This window comes from Miniopterus natalensis, chromosome 2, assembly GCF_054644295.1.
Source record: "Miniopterus natalensis isolate mMinNat1 chromosome 2, mMinNat1.hap1, whole genome shotgun sequence".
Lineage (NCBI taxonomy): Eukaryota > Metazoa > Chordata > Mammalia > Chiroptera > Miniopteridae > Miniopterus > Miniopterus natalensis.
Genome location: NC_142082.1, coordinates 143,405,133 through 143,425,327, shown reverse-complemented (window position 1 = coordinate 143,425,327; position 20,195 = coordinate 143,405,133). Strand labels below are relative to the sequence as shown.

Below are 20,195 nucleotides of genomic sequence, written 5' to 3'. Positions count from 1 at the left end.
ACCTCATATGTGAAAGAGGTCAGATCTGGGAAGACTCACTGGTCCTCATGATGCTGAAGGACCTAGAGTAGTTATGCTCTCTGAAGACACTGCAGCTTCACCTTGGCCGGGAGAAAAGCAGAGGAAGCCCTCTGACTATAGACAGGAAAGGTCCACCAAGCCCTCAGGCAGGAGGCTGCCTCCCATTCTGATCCCAACCCGGAGCCCAGAACAGCTGCAGAGAACAGGAAATTTTACAAAGAGTTTGATTTTATTGATATTTAAATATATTAAATATTTCACTGAAATACATGGTACATCACCATCCCCCCTCCCACAGTGGTTACAGTATAAAACCAAGTCCCTGGGCCTCCCATCCACCGATTTCCCCCACCAACTGGTGAGGAAGGAGACAGTGGTAGCCCAGGGGAAGAGCATGGCTGGCACTGTGGTACAGGGAGCCAGGGTGTGGACATGTCCTTCCTGCCTAGCAAGAAGCAGAGACAAGTCACCAAAGACTGAGGTGTTCCTGCTCTGGTCCCCTTCTACCCTCACGCCCACCCCATAGCTCCAAGCAGTCCCTTCCTATCCAGGGATATGGCTTGGGGGAGGGAAGTTGATTTTCAGTCTAGACCAACTAGTCTTTTCCCCTCCTCCTGCCCTGGCTAATGAAGTGCCTAATGGCCTGTTTGGTTGATGCATGAAGATCCTCCAAGGCAGGCAGTTCAAATCAGAAACCAGGCCTCTACCAGGAGCTAGAGTCAGAAAGGGCATGAGGAAGGGCAAGAGTGCCACCTGCCCCTTCTACCCCAACCCAGCAACTCTGGAGCCCTTTCTCCTCTCCCTCTAATGACCTCCAAGACAAAGCAATCTTCAAGCAAAATTCAGGCTAGTGACCCTGGTTTAAATAGGTACGGACAGAGAAACCAAGGCACCAACTAATTCAGGCCAGAGGCAAGAGGTTGCAGGGAAAGAGATTAAAAAGGAGGCAGGAATAAGAAGGGAACAGAGTCCAGCCTCCTAACCCTCCTGCCAGCCCTTGCAGGCTTCATGGGGATCGGGGAGCCAGGAACGTGCTAGACTCAGGCTGAAGGCTGGGGAAGGACAACTTTCAGGTTCCCCTGCCCCATCCCTTAGTACCAGTATCTGGGTCCTCAGAGGGATCCCATGCTATACTAGTCCCAAAGCATACCACGCCCCAGGACACCAGCTGGGAAACCCAGGCAAGTCCTGAGCCTCTGCCCACCAAACCCCAGACAGTTCAGGCTTGGTCTCTGCCTCAGGCAAGGAGATAGTCATGCTGCACACATGGCCACCAAATGGCACTTAGGGATTTGGCACAAAAAGGACTCTTTTCCTCAGGGACCCCTTCTCTCTTTTTGGGGGAGGGAACCCCTTCTCTTCCTACGACACCAAATCCCATTCCTATGCAACCTGGGTGTCTCTCTCCATCCTTTGAAACCAGAAACCCTGCCTTATTCCCAGAAGACAAGAGGCCCATAGGAGAGAGGCAGCCTGGGGTGGAGAGCTGAGGAACTGGAGCACAAGGACATACAGCCCTGGACAACAGACACACACAAAGACTGACATGCACACACATTGCACAGACACACAGGCCCTCCCCAGTGCCAAAGGCTTGGAAGGACAGTATGGGATCAGGGTCATTTTCCTCCATGCCCTGGCCCTTTTCTAATTTGGCAATAGATGGGGTAGAGATGCTCCATGCCCCCTTGCCAGCAGACAGTAAGAGAGCACTGGGGCAGGATGACCTGATCCTGATCATCGGGCCCTCAGACCAGAGTCCGGCCCCACCCCTCTCCCTGGCAAGCCTGCTCTCTTTGGCACCTGCAGGTGAACTTCCAGCTCCTGCTCTGACATTCCCACACAAATGCCTGCTCTCTGGCCCGGCATTTTCACAGTACCAATGAGGCCAGATGCCCCTTTCCCTGGCACTTTGCAGGAACTGGGGCTAAATCTGAGCTGTCAGAAGTCCCTTTGTTCCCCTTTGGGGACAGATCATGGGACTAGGATTTGGCAAATGGAAACATTCCCCCGAAATATGCACAGAGCTGGGTCCCAAGAGCATCTCCCTCCTCTTCCTGTGCCTAAGAGGGAGAGCTGGCTGGGGTCGGGGGTCCCCAGGACCATGCTGGGGATGCAGGCATAGCAAAGGCAAGCATGGAATAGGCACTCTTCACACCTGCCCCAGTCTTTGTACAAAGTATTCTCAGGAAAAAGGGAAATGAAGGGCCCAGCCCTGATCCTGTTGCCCAGACAGGGAAAGGGTAGGCATGGCAAGCTGCCATTTCCGTCTTTCGGGCAGGAAGGCTCCCACTGCTACCCCCTCCCCTGCTCCCAAAAGCTGGAAGAAAGGAAAAGGGACAGCCTGGCCCCAATTTAAAAAGAAAGTCACTTGCAAAACCCTCTTGGTATCTCCTCATTCTCCAGCCTGAGGGTAGACGAGCATGGTCCAAGCACAGGCTGCTGGGATGTTCCCTTTCGTGGTCAGCAGGGTCTTGAGGCTAGGTGCCCCCTGCCACATCTTCACCCAGCGAGCACAGAGTCCACTCAAATGCCCACCTTGGTCCCTTCAGCTAAATTTTTTAGCTGGGCCCTGCTAACTGCTGGGGCCCCCATTGAGGAAGTAGGTGGTCATCTCCCCCTTGCCCTTCACCTTGACCACCCCTCGACACTCCAGCTGGTAGCCCTTGGCAGCTAGAACCTGGTACAGGTCCGTGGTCACCTAGGGGGGTGGGAACGGAGATAGCTTAGCCTGGGATCCTTCCTGCTACATTTGTAGGGGCCCAGAGGTCCTCTCGTCACACTAGCTGCCTTCCCCCAGTCCCCACCCCACCAACCACAGCACACTGCCACCCTATCCCTGTCCTAAGGACTGCAGAAAGGGACCTTCAGAAGTCCCCCAGACCCAGACCCATCCCAACCTCTATTCACATTCCCCTCACCTGGATTCGGTCAGGAACCCCTGTGCTGTCCATCCGGCTAGAGACATTCACTGTATTCCCCCAGATGTCATACTGTGGCTTCCGAGCCCCAATGACGCCTGCCACCACAGGGCCCATGTTCAGTCCTGGGGTGGAGAGAGCAGTAAGACACTGAGATGAGTGGCTGTACCAGAGTCAGCCCAGGGAGTCATCCCACCTCCTGGCACCTTTAGAAGGATCCAGAGAAGAAAATGGCAAAGGGACAAGTGTCCTGGTTGTAAAGAATGGTCCTGTCAGTTGAGGAGCTCCCACAAGTCAGGGCGGCTCTGCAGAAACAGTAGCTAACCTACTGAATGTGCGCTCTGTGCTAGCCACTCTGGTAAATGTTTTCACTAGCCTTTCGTCCTCTCAACAACCCTAAAACGTAGGTATCGTTAACCCCATTTTACAGATAAGGCAAGTGAAGCTAAGAGAAGTTAGGTGACTTGCTAAATAAGCCAGTACACGCAATATCCAGAATTCAAACCAGACAGTCTGACTCCAGAAGCCATGCCATTAACCACTCCCATCCTCAGTTCATCTGAGAGGAAGTGCCTCTTATCAGACTGGCTGCAGATAAGGGCACAAGTACTAGAGTTGACATAAACCTGGTTTTGAATCCCAGTTCAACCACTTACTAGTTAATCTCTGAGACTCAGTTTCTTTATCTGTGAAAGGGGATGATAATGTGAGGATTAAAGTGTGCTCACAAATGTCTAAAACAGTGCCTAGCACATAGCTGGGCCTCAATAAATGATCTCTGTCCTTCATGGCAGACAATATAGTGAGAGAAAGAAAACCCACAAGAGTCCTGGTGGGGAATCTGTGATGCCATCCTGCCTGCTCCCTGAGCTTCCCCCCTGAAACAGCCCTGAGAAAACCCTCCAGGCCACCAGACCCTCTCACCAATCTTCATCTGGAAATTGTTGAAGGAGTGCTCATTGATGTGCTTCATCTGCTCCATGAGCCGCATAGCGTAGTCAGCGAGGGCAGTGATGTGGGAGCGGCCCACCTGATCATAGGTGCTGGCGTTCAGTCCAGAGGCAGCCATGTAGGTGCTACCAATCGTCTTGATCTTCTCCAGCTGCCGGAACCTCTCCTCACTGATGATCTGGACAGCACAGGGGGACCCGCTGTCAAGGCAAAGAGGCCAAACCCAGCCCTGCCCCGGTGCTCATTCCTTGCCATGCCCTGGCCCCCTTCCCCACTGCCCTGTCTTAGCAGCTCCCCCTCCAGCTGCTGCTCTCAGAGCAGGGCTGAGGAACCAGGAAAACAAGGCCTCCTTCACCAGGCAGCCATCAGAACCCAGGCTGGGGCTTGAGCACAGAGCTTCAGGTCAATTCAATAGCTCACTCACAGATTCCAGAACCACAGAAGGGATATCAAGTATCAGTTATACCAACCCTGACCTTTTGGGAAACTGAGGCCCAGAGTTAGGAAGTGCCTCCCCTCCAGAACAGTGGAGAGCCCATTGCTGATTTGGAGGTTCAGGACACTTCCATATATTTTCCTTCTATTTCCTCTATTCAGAGGGACCATCTTGCTTACTTGGCCTTATGGGGCTCTGTCCATAGACTCTTGCCTTTCTCTTCAATGACCTTCACCTGGTACCTATCCTGTCTCCTCCAGATCCTCTTGTCCTCCTTCGCTCTCCAACAATGACCCTACCCCACTGGGGCTCACCTCCTTGCTGCCTCTTAACACCTGTATGGGTCCCTATCTTGCCTCCACTGTACCTACCCTTACCCCTGCCCCTCACATCTCTGGGTCCCGTCAAATTTCCCTACCTTCCCCACCCACCCTCTCCAATCCTGGCCGCCTCAGCCACAGTTCTCCCCACCCTGCCAGCACCAGGTGACTGGACAAGTACCTCATCAAAGTCAGCGATGATCTCATTGAGCAGCCGAAGGCACTCGACACCCTCATTGTTTGCCTCCAGCTCCACGTAGAACTCAGAGAAGTTGGCAATGGAGGCAAACATGACAGCCACACACTCACAAGACTGATAGTACAGCTCATCATTCCGGCGCTCCCGGGCCAGAAAGTGGGCGGCCACATCCTTGGGCAGGATGTTATGCAGCAGACGCCGGTTGTATGCCTGGAGCTCCTCCATCTCCTCCTTCTCCCCTGTTGCCTGTGGACACCACACCCATCACCCATTGCCCAACACTCACAAGGGGTGGGTGCAGCAGCCAACGCCTGGAGATGGGCATCAGAGGGAACCACGTGGGAGAAGAAAGGCATGGACAGATAAGGCCTTAAGAACAGGCAAAGGGGTGAAGGGGGCAGGGACACAGAGAAGGCATGGAGCCAAGGTGGGCTTGGGGCAGCCAGAGCCTTGGCGAGCTAACGAGATGCATTTCTGGTTTGGCCGAGGCTCTGCCCCCAAAATCTATCCCCCCCCTATTCCCCCGGCCCACCCAGTCACCTGCAGTTTCCAGAGGAAGTCCAGGCGGGCAGTCGATTCCACCTGCTGAGCATGCAGATACAGTGCCAGCGCAAACACCAGCAGAATCACGGGGGTCATGTATTTGAGTGCCACCCTCCCTGCAGCTGGGCTGCAGGTAAGCAGAGGCATGCTCAGTGTCTGAAGGAGGTATGTGGCAGCCCTACCCTTCACTGCCTCAGAACCCTCACTTACCAGTCCAGCCCACTGAAGGTCTCATTGGAAGAAGCCCTGGCAGGAAGACACAAGAGACAAAGTCATCGGTTGTTTCTGGGATACTGTGTGGGGGCAGGGAAGGGGAGACAGAAACTGCACTTATTGAGCACATATCATAAACCAGGCATTGGGCCAGGGCTTTGCTTATAGTCACTCATTAAGAACAGAGGTTCCACTCCTGGTTCCTCTACTTACCAGCTATGTGACCTGGAACAAGTTGCTCAACTCTCCAAGCCTGTTTCCTCATCAATAAAAGAGGTATCAGATCTAAATAGTGCATGCAAAAGGCTTAGCACAACAGTGTTAGTTACTATCATCTTTACAACCACCCTGTTATATAGGTGGCATTGTCATTTTACAGATGAGGAAATTGAGGCTCAGAAAAGTTAATTCACCTGTCCAAGGTCACATAGCTAATGAGTGGCAGAGCAGAGATTCAAACCCAGTGGACTCCAGAGACTTTTTCAACTACACCAAGCTGTGGCCACATCACAAGGGGGGCAGTTTACAGAGGAAAGCCAGAGTGGTGTCCCAGACAAAGCCCTCAAGCAGGAGTCAGAAGTTTTGATTCCTAGCCAGGGCTCTACCACCATGCAGCTGTGTGACCTACAGGAGTGGATATGAAAGCATCATGCAAATTCAAAAGGAGATTTTTTTTAAAATGTCTAACCTAAAGACACAGGAATTTCCCAGCACTGGTGTTTCCTTGGGTGACAGTTTAGGATTATATGCTGGGAGCTCCTCCACTGCCTCCTTCCCCGCCACTGGTAAGGGGTGAGTGGTGACATTCCAAGGGCACAAGGGACCTGGGCACCGGACATCTGGGGGATGAAAGGGCCCGAGGATGAACTCACAAGCCATGGACTCCAAGCAGCAGATCATAGTTGTCAAAGATAGTGGCTGGGGGGCCCAGTAGAAGCAGCACCAAATAGATGAGCCCCAGGACAAAGATCATGGCCAACTTCCCGATGCTATTGATGTGCAGGAAGACAGAGCTCGCCAACAGACTCAGCAGCATGTTCCCGACAAAGTACTGGGGGCAACAGCAGAGGTGGTATTGGGTAAAAGCAGAAGCCAAGGTGTCCCCATGCAGAGAGCCCTGCACTCCCCTGCCTGACCTAAGCTCCCCTCCACAACCTCAAACCTGAACCTCTTCCACCCTCCAGTCATCCCCTACCAGGGCCCCTGGCTGCTCCTAGAGTTGGCAACTCTGGTGAGATCCTGGGTCTCCAGTGCCCATCACCAGGCCTGGCACAGAGGGGTCAATAACTGGTGCTAATCAGGAAACCCCTCCCCCTGCCCTTCCTGAGCACTCCTTGGACACCTCAGGGAAGCTGCAGGTGGGTGCGGTGCCCTCACACAGGGGAGCATCAATGCCCAGAGAATAATTGAGCTGCTGCAGGTGGCAGGCGGTGATGTCAGCAGGTGTTAAATTCAGCATCCGGGCTGCACAGGTCCGTATGGGGGTGTGGTTACAGGTGAACTGCAAAAGTGGGGGGAGGTATATCAGGGTAACCAAGGAAGGGAGGGCCTTGCCCAGGTGCCTTATACCCCAGGGGCCCAAGTTCTCAAAGAGGGATGACAAGAGGTGGCGAGATCAAGGAGGAGGGAGGACTAGAGTGGACCTCACCCCCTCCTTTCGGAGAACAAGCTCCCGGAGGGGAGGAAATGTGCCTTAATCATCTCTGTACCCCAGCGCCCAGAGCAGGCTTGGCACAAGGAGGGAGGACCTTTACCATGTTGGCGATGGCGGAGGTGAACACAAGCAGGACCGAAAAGATGCCAACTGCAGTGCTGTGTGCCCGCGAGCGTACAATGCTGCGCGACAGGCGTTGCAGGGCCTTAGGGCAAAGCTGTAGGCAGGGGACAGATGAGTTGGAGGGCACATCAGCCATGGGTAAGGCCATCCAGGGGTGTGGCCCAATGGAAGAGACACAACCTTCTCCTCCCTCACCCCATGTAACCACCTCTGGCCCGGCCTGCCCACCACCAGCCCTGGAAGCTGCCTGCCCACACCAGCCCCAGAAGTCCCCTACTCACAGAGCCACAGGAGTACACCGCGCAAGTCAGCACAGTGATCAGCAGCAGTAGGAAGATCCCGGCATAGATCCCAAACATCAGCATTGAGCTGGGGCAGGAGAGAGCCCGAGAAAATGTTACTCTGGAAGATCTGGGTGTCCTTGTCCCACTTCCCACTCCCCAGACGGACAGGGCTCAGGCTCCAGGGACTGTGGGCCCATGTGGGTGTTTAGGAAGGTCCTGGGAAGTGCTGGAGGAAGAGAAGCTGAGCAAGGAGGGGCAGGGTTCTCACTGTGGGAAGACGAGAAGCTGGATGAAGCAGATGAAGCAGAAGACCAACAGGGCACAGGCCACGTAGGCTCCGAAACGGGGATCCACTTTCTGTGAGTACTGAGGGAGAGGAGGCTGAGCTGGCGCTGAGCTCTCTCCTGGGGAGGAGGGCGCTACCAGGGGCCTCAAGGGTGAGAAGCAGTTGACCCGGTTGAAAGGAATCCCTGCCATGATCTCTGGTCACCTCCCCATTCTCCAAAACCCAGTACTGTTCACTGGCCTGTGCTCAGACTTCCCTGCCTGGACCTGCCTCCTCCCCCAGCCCTCCTCCACCTGCATCCCCCAAACCTTCTTTTCAAGATCCTCTCTCTGGAAGGTGAGCAGGAACCGGCGCACGTGGTCCTTGCGCAGCTGATCGATGCTACGGGCATCAATGGCACGGCCCAGGAACTCATCTACCTCATCCTCAGGGTTCAGGGCATCTTGGGCACCCCGGCTGAGGGCAGGGGACATGGCTTCACCAGGTGCATGAGCAGGGCCATGTGAGAGGCAATATGAAGCGAAGGGCATGGGCAGCGCCCAGGGGGAGTGTGAGCGAGTGTGTGGCAACTGCTCCCAAACAACACATCTATAGTCCAGGAGAGGGAGGGTACCTCTACTCCCCACAACCCTGTCCCAGGTGCAAATGCCTTCCCCCTTCCTCCTCTCCCTCCTCAGCAGCCTGACTTACTTGTCTTTGCTGGAATCATCAATGCCCTAGAGAAAGGGACAGAGTGTACAAGTGAGGTGAAAGTCGTCTGCCCTGCTTCCCCATCCTAACACTGCTGAGGGTTCCCCCATATGCCTTGGGGTGCTTGGAACTCCTGGAATGAAATCACCCTCCTACCCCCAATACCAGAAATCATTCATAGCAATGGCAGCCACACCAAGGAAGGCAGAAGAGGGAAGGGGGACACAGAGTGTTAAGGGAGACAGGAAAGTGAGGCCCAGCTCCTGGTGCTGTGGGCCCTCACCATCTGGCGGAAAGCCTTGGAGTCCTTGGTCCGGGAGAAGGCTCGGTCAGGCACCCAGCGTGGCATCAGCCCTTCCACAGAGTTGGCCCGCGCCCGCTGCAGCTTGGCCAGCATGGCCTTCTCCTCTTTCTGTGTAGGCAGCACGGGTATAGGCTCAGGAAAGGGGCCCAGAGAAGGCCTCTGCCTGCAACCCCATTTGTCCTCCTGCCCACCCACCCCTCCCCTGACCCACTCTGGCCTGACCCGTTTCTGGCTGGTGCCCAGGATGAGGAAGGTCTCAATGTGCTGCTCCTTGAGGTATGCATTGCGCTCACCACCATGGCCAGGCTCCACCTCGTAGTCCCCATTCAGGTACTGCAGCGTGGCCCGAGTGATGTGGATGCGGCTGTGTGGGTACAAGAAGGTGAGACCCAGGCTCTTCCACCTAGCTCCCATCCTCACCACCTGGACCCCACACTCACCCGGCCCGGCCCCCCGCCTCCATGTGGTTGGCCAGAGTCACGTCATTGGACCACACATCGAATTGCCATTTCCGCAGGCCAAGGACACCGCAGTGCACGCGCCCGCTATGGATGCCCACGCGCATGTTCACGTTCACACCTGTCACCTCACGCACCAGCCTGAGAGGAGGCAGCCCTGGCTCAGCTCCTGGCATGGTCTTCCCCACTCCCAGCCCAGAGCCCAGGCCCTCTGCTCCCCTCAGAGCCAGGTGGGCAAGAACAGACCCCAATGCAGGGCACAGGAGCACAGTCTTGGCTGGATGGAGACAGAAGGCTGCATGGGGCTCAAGGACAAATGTTTGAGAACTGGGTTCACCAGCAGGGACCCAGGGGCATTTTGTGGAACTGAACTAGGAGAGGAGGACGCCACGGGTCTGTTCAGCTCCCGTTCTCTCCAGCCTCTCAGCCTGGCTCCCCCTACCCCATCCCCACTGGCAGGAGTATCAGGTACACAGGGGTCTTTACAGGGGCTTAAGAGAGATCTACCCTCCTCCCCAGTAATAGACCTCAAAGACAGAGAAAATGGCCAAAACTAAGGAAAAACCCTGAGGACATATCAAAGGGTAGGAGCAGACTGGGGCACCTTCAGTTCCAGAAAGCCTGGGAGGGGGTGCTGCTTACGAGATGGCCTCGATCATGTCCACCCCCATCTCCACACAGCAGTGGGCATGGTCTGCCCGGGCCTCAGGCAATCCTGACACACAGTAGTAACAGTCCCCTAAGATCTTGATCCTCAGGCAGTGATTTTCCTAAAGAAGAAAGAGTTGGGGGAGAGTCACCTTACTCTCCTGCCCATCCTGCCTGCCTGGCCCACCACCCTCACTGCAGACTGTATCTGCCCCACACCTACAGGCTGCCGCCAGCAAGGCTCTGCTCTCACCCCAGTCGGCCCTGCCCCCAAGCCCTAGCACCCTCACCGCAGCCAACTTGTCAAACCGGGCAAAGAGCTCATTCAGGGTCATGACCAGCTCCTGTGCGGTGCACTGGGATGCCAGGCTGGTAAAACCTTCGATGTCTGCAAACAGGATGCTGTGGATGATGGCAAAAGATGGAAGGTGCCACGTGGCCCTCAAAGACTCCCAGATCCCCCACTTTTCCTGGCATCCTCCCACCCCACCCTACCTGACATTGTCATGCTTCTGGATGTAGATCTTGTGGAACATCATGTCTTCTTTCTTTGTGTTGATGTCTTCTTTCATCTCCATGGCAACGTGCTGGGGCAACACCGACAGCAGTAGCCGCTCCTAGACCAGTGGTTTTGACAGGGTACCACCATTTTCTTGCCTTTACTTTTTAATCCCTCCTGGTTCCTCCACATCCCCAGAGCCCTCCCAGACCTCTCTGGAGACCTGAGCTTCCCTTCTGGGCAGTAGCCTGACCCTTCTCCATTAGAGCCCTCAGCAGATGGACATCTGAGCCCTCTCTGACCACCCCCCATTCAACTACCCCTTGGATGTGCTCCCATCTTCTACCTCCCACCCTCAGGACAGAAACCCCAGTGGAATAGGGCCTCTGTGATACACAATCAGGGAACCATTCACGCTTATTCCACGGAGTTGCATGAAGCAGCAGATCCAACCTGCAAGTTATTTGGGGTGAGGTGAGGGAAGGCACCTCAAGGAGAACAGCCCTACCTGCTGCCGATTCTCATGCTGCAGGTGCAGCCGGGCTTGGATGTAGCCACGAGTCTCTTGAAAGGCCTGGCGCTGAGACACCTCAGCTGGGTAGTGTGTGCAGATGCCAATAACGTTGGTACAGAGGAACAGCAGCATGTTGGCACCAAGCTGCAGGAGGTGGCAGAGGCAGACAGGTGACCAGCCTGCCCATGCACAGGCGTGACTAGCTAGATTCTGTAAATAAACTCCTTTGCAGAGGAAGCCCAGATCCTGTGCCGTCTGTCCCTAAGTGTACCTACGCCTGCAATACATCTCCCCTATCCCCCATGGGACTCCAGCTCCCTTCCTGGATCACTGCATGGCTAGAAACAAGATCTTTTCACAGCTCATGGTAATAGAAGCACCAACCAGGGCCAGGTAGGTCACGAGCCTGAGCCCAGCACACTATGATTTCCTGCCCCACAAACACCCTAAACAAAAGACAAGTGTTGCTGCTTCTGCATATGTTTCTCCTTGCAGGACAGTGTCCAGGAAACCTGAGCTCGACATTTTCCAGTGAGTGCCCAGGACAAGTTATCTCATCTCTCTGGGCCTCTGTTTGTTCATATAGAACGTGGAGAGGGAGAACAGGAAGATCTCTAAGGTCCCTTCCAGCCCTGATATAATAATAGTTACTATTATCGCTACAGGAGCTAATTTGTTTGCTGCCTACAATGTGCCTAGATCCTATATATGTGTCTTCTATACATTGACAAATGTATTTCTTACAACTCTATGAAGTAACACTATCTCATTTTAAAGGGGAGGGACTCAGGTTCAGAGAAGCTCAGTAACTTGCCCAACATCACACAGCTGGTAGTGAACTGGTGTGGGACTTGAGTCCAGGACAGTCAGACTCCACAGCTTCTGTTCTAACCCTAGTGTACAGTACATTCTAGGTGCCCAAGATTTTTACTCACTCCACTTACCCGCTCTTGAGGCCCAGCCTCAGAGTCCAGGCTTGGGAGTCATCAATTCTACAGACACAAAGAACCCTTCCTAACTGGGATGGGGTGCCACCATACCCAGCCACCCCTAACACTTGGCCCCACGACCTAGGACCCTGATCCCAGGATGTTCAGCCCTCAGTTATCAGTAGCACTGACTGAAGAGCAAGTTTAAAAGAAGCCAGCCTCTGTGCTTCTGGAAATTCAGGGGTTAACCTGGCATTTGTGGCTCCACCCCAGAGTTGGCTGGGGCTGGGCTCTGGTTTTGGGAGAAGGGAGGGAAAGAGCACCAACTAGAAACCAGGAGTTCTGGGCTCTGCCCGCAACCAGAACTAGTCCTGCGAATTGGGCAGGTCACTTAATCTCTGGGACCTCAGTTTCACTTTTCTTGGGTCAGATGGAGGGGGGTCTGGTTAACCAGTGAGCCATTTCCAGCTCTGACCCTCTAGCATTGGCCTCCCAGTCTCCCTTCCCAGTCCAGATTACAAGGCTCCCCTCCCAGCAGCAGGGGTGAAGAGGGGGGCACACTATCTCCCTCAGGGGTTTCTAAGAATAGCCCCCAGTGGGGGAGAAGGAAAGGGGGGGCAAACCAAGTGACTTCCCTTCCTGGCCCCAGGAGCCCAAGAGGAAAATGTGAGTCATGGTGGAGGGAAGGGGAAGGGGGATGAGAGACTGAAATAGATCTGTACACAGACCCCTATCAAACTGTGAGAAAAAAATGGATGCCAGGGCACTGCAGGAGACTCCAAGGTGGGCGGAGTTAGCTGGGTAAAACTCTCAGTGTGTCTGAATGAGTGGGTCAGAGACTAAAAGCTCCTTCCTGTGAGTATGAGTGGGGCTGGATCTGGGAAGGGGCTGCCCAAGGAGCCTAGAAAGGAGGCAACATCTCCACCCCATCCAGAACCCATAGGCCAACTGGGCGCAGGGAATGGTCCTCAGCTCAGGGAGGAGGTATGGGCAGCCCTGGCCCTTGGGACTAGAACAGGAGCAGGGGAGACTTTCTCCACTCGTTCCAAGAATGTGCTTGCTAGGACCCACTGGGGAGGCGGGAGGCTGGCATAGCTGTGGCCTCCATGGGACTGTGCCTCTCCAGTCAGGCCCTAGGCCTGGCTCTGGGCACCATGCCAGCCGAAAGCAGGGAAGAGGCACCTACCCACCCCAGGCCAGCCAGAGAGGATGGGGGGTGGAGGGAGAAGGGAGGCACTATCTCCAAGCTCCTCCTCCCCCAGAAGGACGTGCAAATCCAAAGCCCAGTTTGATAGCTATCCTGGAGGGAACTGGGGGGCTAGCAGGGGCAGAAGGACCCTGTCCCTTTAAGAGGTCTGACAGTGCCCTGCAGGCACATGCTCCACAAACAAAAGGGCTATAAAGTTACTTTTAAAAAGGTACATTCTGTTCCAGGAGCACAGGCTAGGCTGGGAAGGGCATCAGGCCAGAGCACCCAGCTTCTCACCCTGGGAGCCCCAGGCAACTTCCTCTTTGTGGGTGGGGCTAGGGTGGGCTGCAGGCCACAAGCCCTGGGCAAGGCAGAGGCCAGCTCCCTCAAACCTGGAGCAAGACAGAGGACAGCACCCTCTAAATCAGGGTGCCAATGGCAGGATCATGAGGTGTGCTGGCTGGGAGGCTGTGCCTACAGCAGCCCCTGAAGGATCACCTGGCAAGACAGCCAGGTCTCTGCTCCCCGGTCAGGGTGGTGACATGAGATGGCAGACTCCACAAGTTCATGTCTCTCTGAAAGGGACTTCCTGGATACCCCTTCACTGGGTAGCATCGCCTACAGCGTTCGCAGCACCTCCCTGCCCCAGGTGAGAAGGCTGCCCTGCCCTGTCGTTAGATTCACTCTGGGAAAGGGCGAGGCCCTAACATCATGAGGTAGATGCTATTTTTATCCTTGTTTTATAGACTGGGAAACTAAGGCTGGGAGAGGCGAGGTTAGCTGTCTCGGATCTCCCAGAGAAGAACGAAGCCCATTAGATGACCAGGTCCTCCTGCAGCCAAGGTTTTATTTCTCACTCAACACCACGCTGTCAAGCCTTACCTCATACACCACTCAGAACTCGGAGGCAGCAGACAGCATGGGCAGAGAAAGTTAAGGCAGGGCTGCCAGATACCCGGAGTCCAGTGGGAGAGGGCAGATGAGCTCAGACCCTAACGCCCCTCTCTTCTACAGTCCAGCCTCATTCAAACCACTCCCAGCCCAGGAGATAACTGACCCCACGCTTCACCTTCCCTGTCCTCTCAGAAATAGCCTTGGTCCAGAAGAGAGACAACTCCTCCCTTGCTAACTCCATCTAAAACCTGCTCGATTCCTCCAGATCACCCCCTAGAGCTACTTTTCAGAGATGGCACCAGGGCCTGAGTCTCAGGTGTCAACTTGGGAACAGACATGTCAATGCCTGAAACATCAGTCCCACCTCCAGCCCCACATTATGTCACTACAGGCTACACTACACTATTTCAAGGGACTCAGGCTGAAGAGCTGTAGACTGTGGCCCACAGTAAGAGTACAGGCTTGGGTCCAGGAGTCAGCCCTCCCTCCCCTCAACAGTGCCCTCTGCCCCAGATCCCAAATGGAGGCCAACCCCTGAAACTTGGCATCCCATCACTTGCCCCTCCTCCCAGATATAACCAGACATCCTTACACCCTGTATCCACCCGTCACTCACCCACCCTCAATTACCAGACTCCTTCTCGTTCCCAGGCTAGTGTCCCCATACCTGTCTCCCTGACCACCCACCTGCTTCCAGAGGAAGGCATCACCACGGTTGAGTTGCCAGGCCAAGATCATATGTAGGGTGGAGAGGCCCAGGCCACTGAAGACAGCTGCCCGCATGCGGATGGGTAGGAGCGTGTAGGTGATGTAGACAAAGAACACAGGGCACCAAAGGCCTACTGATGGGCTATGGGGGTTGGCTGCCAGGGCACCCCCAACCTGCACAGCTGCCAGGATGCCCAGCACCACGTAGCTCACCACCCACATGGAGTCCTGGCGGAAACTATGCCGGTTGCACACCACCATGAGCACCACGAAGAGGATGGCTGCACAGGCCAGCAGGGCCACGTAGGCAGGCTGAGGGCGGGCGGGCGCAGCATGGAAGGCCAGCAGCACAGCTGTGAGCAGCACGAGCACCGCCATCAGCAGCGTGAGGCTGCTCTGGTTCATCTGGAAGAAGTACCGCTGGTACAGGCGCTCCAGCTTGGCTGAGCGGAACTGCTTCGACTGGAACACCTGCACCAGCCGGCGCCAGCAGGATCGCCTGTTCCTGGGTGCTACATCGGGTGCCACCTCAGCCACCCCAACCGCTGCTGTTGTCTCAGTGTCCTCAAAGCCCAGGGCCACTGCCCGCAGCCCCAGCTCAGTGCCCTTGCCTGGGCCACCCCTCCGGATGAAGGCCTCCTCCTGCCAGGGGCACCGAGGTGGAGCTGTAGGGCTGGGGCTGGGTGGCTGTGCATCCTGGAGGCAGCTCATATATCGGGGCGCACAGAAGCCACTGGTGCGAGTCCTGTGACGAGGGCGCTTCTGCCCATTGCGTTCACCCCAGGCTGTTTTCCGTTCATCCACTTTGGGGACCAGAAGGCCACTAAACCATGACATGCTGCAGGGAGAAAAAGAATGACACGGTATTAATATCATCATCATAGCCTGCCACCACCAGGAGCTATTATTAACTGAGCACTTCCCATTGCCAAGTTCAGTGCTTCAGACACATCACCCTCATAAAATGACTCCAAAGAAGACAATGGTATCCCCAAGGTGAGGAAATGGTATCAGCAGGTGAAGAAACTGAGAAGAGGGAGGTGAGGTAACCTGCCCAAGATCAAGCAGCCACATAAGTGTGAGAACAAGATTCTAACCCAGATCCATCTGATTCCAAAGCAGTACACTTCGACATTCGCCTCTTCCCTAAAAGGTACTGCCTGCGTCAGTAAGCAAAGCCACCTCTGGTTCAGAAGGGTATACACCCAGCATATTTTTGCCCATGGTGTCCCAGTGGAGCCTGATCTGATTTTTCAACAGAAGCTGAAAACAAATATGTAGATCTTAATAAGACATCTCCTGATTTTTAAATGTTGGCAAGTAATTCATATTTTTCAATGCTGCAAGCCAAATAAATCAAGTCTATGGAATGGATTCAGCCAGTGAGCTGCCAGTAGGTGACCTCTGTACAAAAGGGAATCTTTCCACATCCTTCCCCATCACACTCAAACACACACACTCACACACTAGGCACACTTCGCCAAGCTAAATTCAACTTCTCCCTCAGGTCACAGTTTACATGGAACTTCCTCAGGAAAGATGTCCCAGCTAAGTTTGGTTCCCTGTTTACCCTCTGTACATTTCCTCCATGGTACTTATCACTATTATAATTAAATCATCCTTTGTTTAATGTGTGTCTCTATCCTTCTGACTATACATAGCTTATATCTATTTTGCTCAGTGCTTTATTTCCAGCACCAAGTACTGAACTTGGCTCACAGTAGAGGCTCAATAAATTTATGTTGAAAAGATAGAAAGCTCAAGGGCTTTGGTAAAGAACAGCTGATGTGAAATAATAATAATCCTATGATTCTTCATCTCTCTCACTGCACTCCGGTCCTTTTAGCCTCTTTGCTGGTCCCTGATACACGATGCACAGGCCAGCCTGGGGCCTTGCTGTTTGCTGTTCCCTCTGCCTGGAACAAGAGCTCCTCCAGGGCACAGCTCAAATGTTCCCTTATCGTGAGTTTTCCCTGACCACTCTATCAAAACAGCAACCCTCTTTCTTGGAGCTCCTATCTCTCTTCCTAGCTTTATGCTTTATTCTTCTCCACAGCTCTTATCAGCAACTGCCATTCTATATGTTTTCTTATTTGTTCACTGCCTCTCCTAAATGGAATGTCAACTTCATGAAGGCAAGAATTTTGGTCTGTGTTGCTCACTGGTATATCTGCAACCTCTCTAGGGTCTAAATAAATGTTCATTGAGTAGATGAATGGGTGGATGGATGGGTGGATAATAGTCCCATGCACTTTCTCTGTGCTTTAAACTTTTCAAGGTCCTTTCACATGTCTAATTCCATCTGATCTTCACCAAAACCCTGTGAAGCTGGCCCTATGGCCACCTGGGGCACAGGATAGATTTTACAGAAAAACATAGAACAAAAAACTGAGCTCCGCTGCGTTTTTTTATGGCTGGCCCAAGTTACAAAGATCACAAGTAACCAAATCAGTCCCAGAGCTCAGGTCTCCTGGAGTGAGTGTCTTAAACTGGGTGGAAGGATTCCATGACAACACCCTCAATGTATCTCCTAGCTGAGCCCAGCTTAAGAGGTGACAATGAGGGCACTGTCATAAGAGGATGCCTGTGTCCCCACCAGTGCCACACTCCTCCACTCCCACAGGGCACCCTGAGGGGCTCCTTGTACTTATACCTGCAATCAGCAGCACTGACATTTGTACTCACTAGGGGACAAGGGGAGAGTACCCAGCGATTCCCCTAGGTGGCCACAGGATCAGCCTTTCCAGCCGGACAAGCTATGCTTCAATCAGATCCCAGGGGCCCACAAAGCAGAATGCAAACTGGGATCTCTCTGCACAGAGGAAACCCCCACCCCTGGTTCACCCTCAGCCAAGTGTTCTCGGCATCCCTTCTCCTATATCCCACAGAGAGGCACACCCTTCAGACTCCTTAACAACACCAACAGCACCATCTGGAGGGGCAGTCAGAAACCCAAGACTTTTGATCAGGCTGTCATTTGCAAAAGGTCACCAAAGAAAGCCTGGCTCTTCAAAATACACCATTAGAGCGTGATTTTCAGAGAGAGACCAGGTTTCAAACCTTATTGTGATTATTGCTATCTTCACAGCCTTGGACAAGTTACTTAACCTCCCTGGGTCAGTTTCTTCATCTGTACAATGGGAATAGTAATAGTTGTGAGGAAAGACTCTAATAGTACCTGTCACATAGTGCACAATAAATAGTTCTTCTCCTCACCCTACACCATTTTGAACCCAAAACTCTGCCAGTGTCCAAGAGATGGAATGAAAGAAAAGTCATGAGCAAGAACACCCATCTCCCCAGCCAGTCAGACGCCTGGTTCTATCAGTCCCTGTGTCCTCGGCTGTCAGGCCCCAGAGCTGCTAAAGACAGAGCCCAGAGTGAGCAGGTTTCCCACCCCACCCCATGACATTTTGCCTCAGTCTCCTCCCACTTACCAGTCCCTTGACCTGTTACTACCCTCACCAGCACCACTGGCCCAGAGCTCTGTTCCCAAAGGACCTGTTTCTGGCCATGTTCCCAGCCCCCTGGAAGCACATCCTAACATCTGGCTCATACCCACAGAGGAAAGGGCAGACACTGTCCAGGGGAACACATGACCCTCCCAAGAACACTCTGACTCCCCACAAGGGGATAGCTTCAGAGCTCTGTAATTGTCCAACCAACTGCAACCATCCCGCCCCGGGCTCCACTCCAGGCACTGCCCATCTTGGAGAACTCACCCCACATCAGGCTGGTATGGTAGGAAAGAGGGGAGGGCACTGTTCAAAGCCACAAAACTTCCCTATATGGTCCCCCAATCCTCCTTGTCCAGGAGCCCATCACTATGAACCACAGACCACCTCCCTCTTCCCCAGAGACAGGCTCCTGAGCTTGTGCCAACAATCTCCTCCTCCCCTGGCCCCTGGCCTCTTCACTCTCTGCAGATCTGCTACTCCAGGCACCACGGGCTCCCACATGTCCATTCAGCCTGGCAGACTGAGGCCCGGTGCCTTCCATACCTCAAGTCCCTCCCAAACCCTGATCCTCCAGCCTGAGACTCAAAGTCTGAAGCAGGCCAAGGCCCAGCCCCAAGGATGGCTCTGTCCACTGCTTTCCCCAAACCTTCTTCCTGGCTACTTCCTGTCCATCCTCTCTCCAGGGCCCCTCTGCCCCTGCCCTCCCTGGCAAAAGGAGGCTCCTGGGGATTTAATATGACTTCAGAAAAGTTCCTAGCAGAAGGCACTGCCCAGGCAGGGCCCTTCAGTGGCAGCACCATCCACCATGCTGGGATATGGGCCTCAATTCCAGGCCTTTCCAGATGTAGAAGCGCCTCGCCTGTATCTGGAGGTGCAGCATTACCTTCTCCTTGCTTCCCCAGCCTTTGGTCTCCCTAAAGACCGCAGAGGGCTCCGGTCTCTACCCTCACCACACAAGCCCCACCAGGCTGCTCCACCTCGCAGGCATACTTGGTAAGGGGAGGGTATGGGGAAAGAGTCCCACCGCCTGATCCACCTCTAGCTTTACAATAAGGCCCCAGAGCCGGTTACTCAGCCTGCTCCCCCGGCCGGGCCCACCGAGCTGCAGCCCCGACACCACCCCTCTCCCTTTCATTCCCAAGGTCTGGGGAAAGAGGAGAGGGACTCCCGCAGACAGAGGCATCCCTCCCTCCGCGCTGGCTGCCTTTCCTTCCCCGAAACACAATCACACTCTAACCCAAACTTGGAGGCGCGCCCCGCTGCAAAAAAACCTCAGGACAGTGCCTCCCCAAAGCACGCCTGTGCCCCAGCCGCAGCCAGCCGGGAACTGGCTCGGGGAGAGGAAGGGACGCGTGCGGCGGGGAGAGCGGGCCGGGAGCCCTGAGTCCCCCAGCTCCCCCCGACCGCCTTCCGCCCGCCCCCACGGCCTCGGGCGCCCCGCAAACACTCTGAGACGCCCCAACAAGAAACTCTCGGAGCCGGGCGGGAGTCCCCCAGCAGCAGCGTGCGCCCGCTTCCCCCCCTCCCGCGCGCGTCTCACCTGCCGGCCTGGGTCGGCGCCTCCCCCGGGCCCCCGCCCCGCGGTCCCCGCGGGCTCCGGCCGGCGGGCCCGCCGTCCCGCGGTCCTGCTCGGTGCCGCGCGTCCCGGCCCTCCCGCCGCCCGCGCCCGCCGCCCGCGCCCCCTCCCTGTGTCCAGCGCAGCCGCCCTCTACCCCGGATCCAGAAGTCCCCTCCCCGCGGCACCCGGACTCCCCGCCTTAAAGGCACAAGCTCCTTTTGTCTGGGCACCCCTCCCCCTCCCCAGACGCCGCGCCGGGCGGCCCGCTAGGGTTCCCAGGACCAGGGTAAGGGCGGGGGAGACGAAAGAAGGCGCCCCCTCCTACCGCGCGCCCCCTTCTCTCCTCCGGCTGCTCCCTCCCCCGGCCCTGGGAAAACAAGCGGCCACTGTTCAGG

At 55.0% G+C, this 20,195-nt stretch overlaps 1 protein-coding gene across 2 annotated transcripts; it reads right to left on the bottom strand.

Annotated features, from left to right (window-relative positions):
- Positions 1 to 231: 231 nt before the first annotated feature.
- ADCY6 (adenylate cyclase 6) lies at positions 232 to 19,800 on the bottom strand. Of its 2 annotated transcripts, XM_087814688.1 has the most exons (22): positions 19,783 to 19,800; positions 14,764 to 15,622; positions 11,059 to 11,208; positions 10,547 to 10,668; positions 10,342 to 10,453; positions 10,046 to 10,173; positions 9,386 to 9,544; positions 9,168 to 9,309; positions 8,925 to 9,053; positions 8,642 to 8,667; positions 8,260 to 8,407; positions 7,934 to 8,031; positions 7,663 to 7,750; positions 7,359 to 7,475; positions 6,947 to 7,105; positions 6,477 to 6,655; positions 5,602 to 5,637; positions 5,389 to 5,518; positions 4,831 to 5,094; positions 3,867 to 4,071; positions 2,943 to 3,067; positions 232 to 2,722 (listed from the first exon to the last, which is right to left on the bottom strand). In XM_087814688.1, exons 2-22 carry the CDS (start codon positions 15,619 to 15,621, stop codon positions 2,597 to 2,599), a joined length of 3,501 nt encoding a protein of 1,166 aa, XP_087670814.1. In that variant the 5' UTR covers position 15,622; positions 19,783 to 19,800; the 3' UTR covers positions 232 to 2,596. The 2 variants fall into 2 exon arrangements, with proteins under 2 accessions (XP_087670814.1, XP_087670815.1); XM_087814689.1 differs by lacking the exon at positions 9,386 to 9,544.
- Positions 19,801 to 20,195: the final 395 nt, after the last annotated feature.

Bases quoted from the DNA above. Each gene is read 5' to 3' on its own strand.
- ADCY6 (XM_087814688.1), bottom strand. From the start codon at position 15,621: ATGTCATGGTTTAGTGGCCTTCTGGTCCCCAAAGTGGATGAACGGAAA. The intron at 5,095-5,388 runs GTGACTGGGTGG...TGGTGTCCACAG, and splicing joins ACTTCCTCTGGAAACTGCAG to GCAACAGGGGAGAAGGAGGA. The intron at 2,723-2,942 runs GTGAGGGGAATG...CCACCCCCCTAG, and splicing joins GGGTTCCTGACCGAATCCAG to GTGACCACGGACCTGTACCA.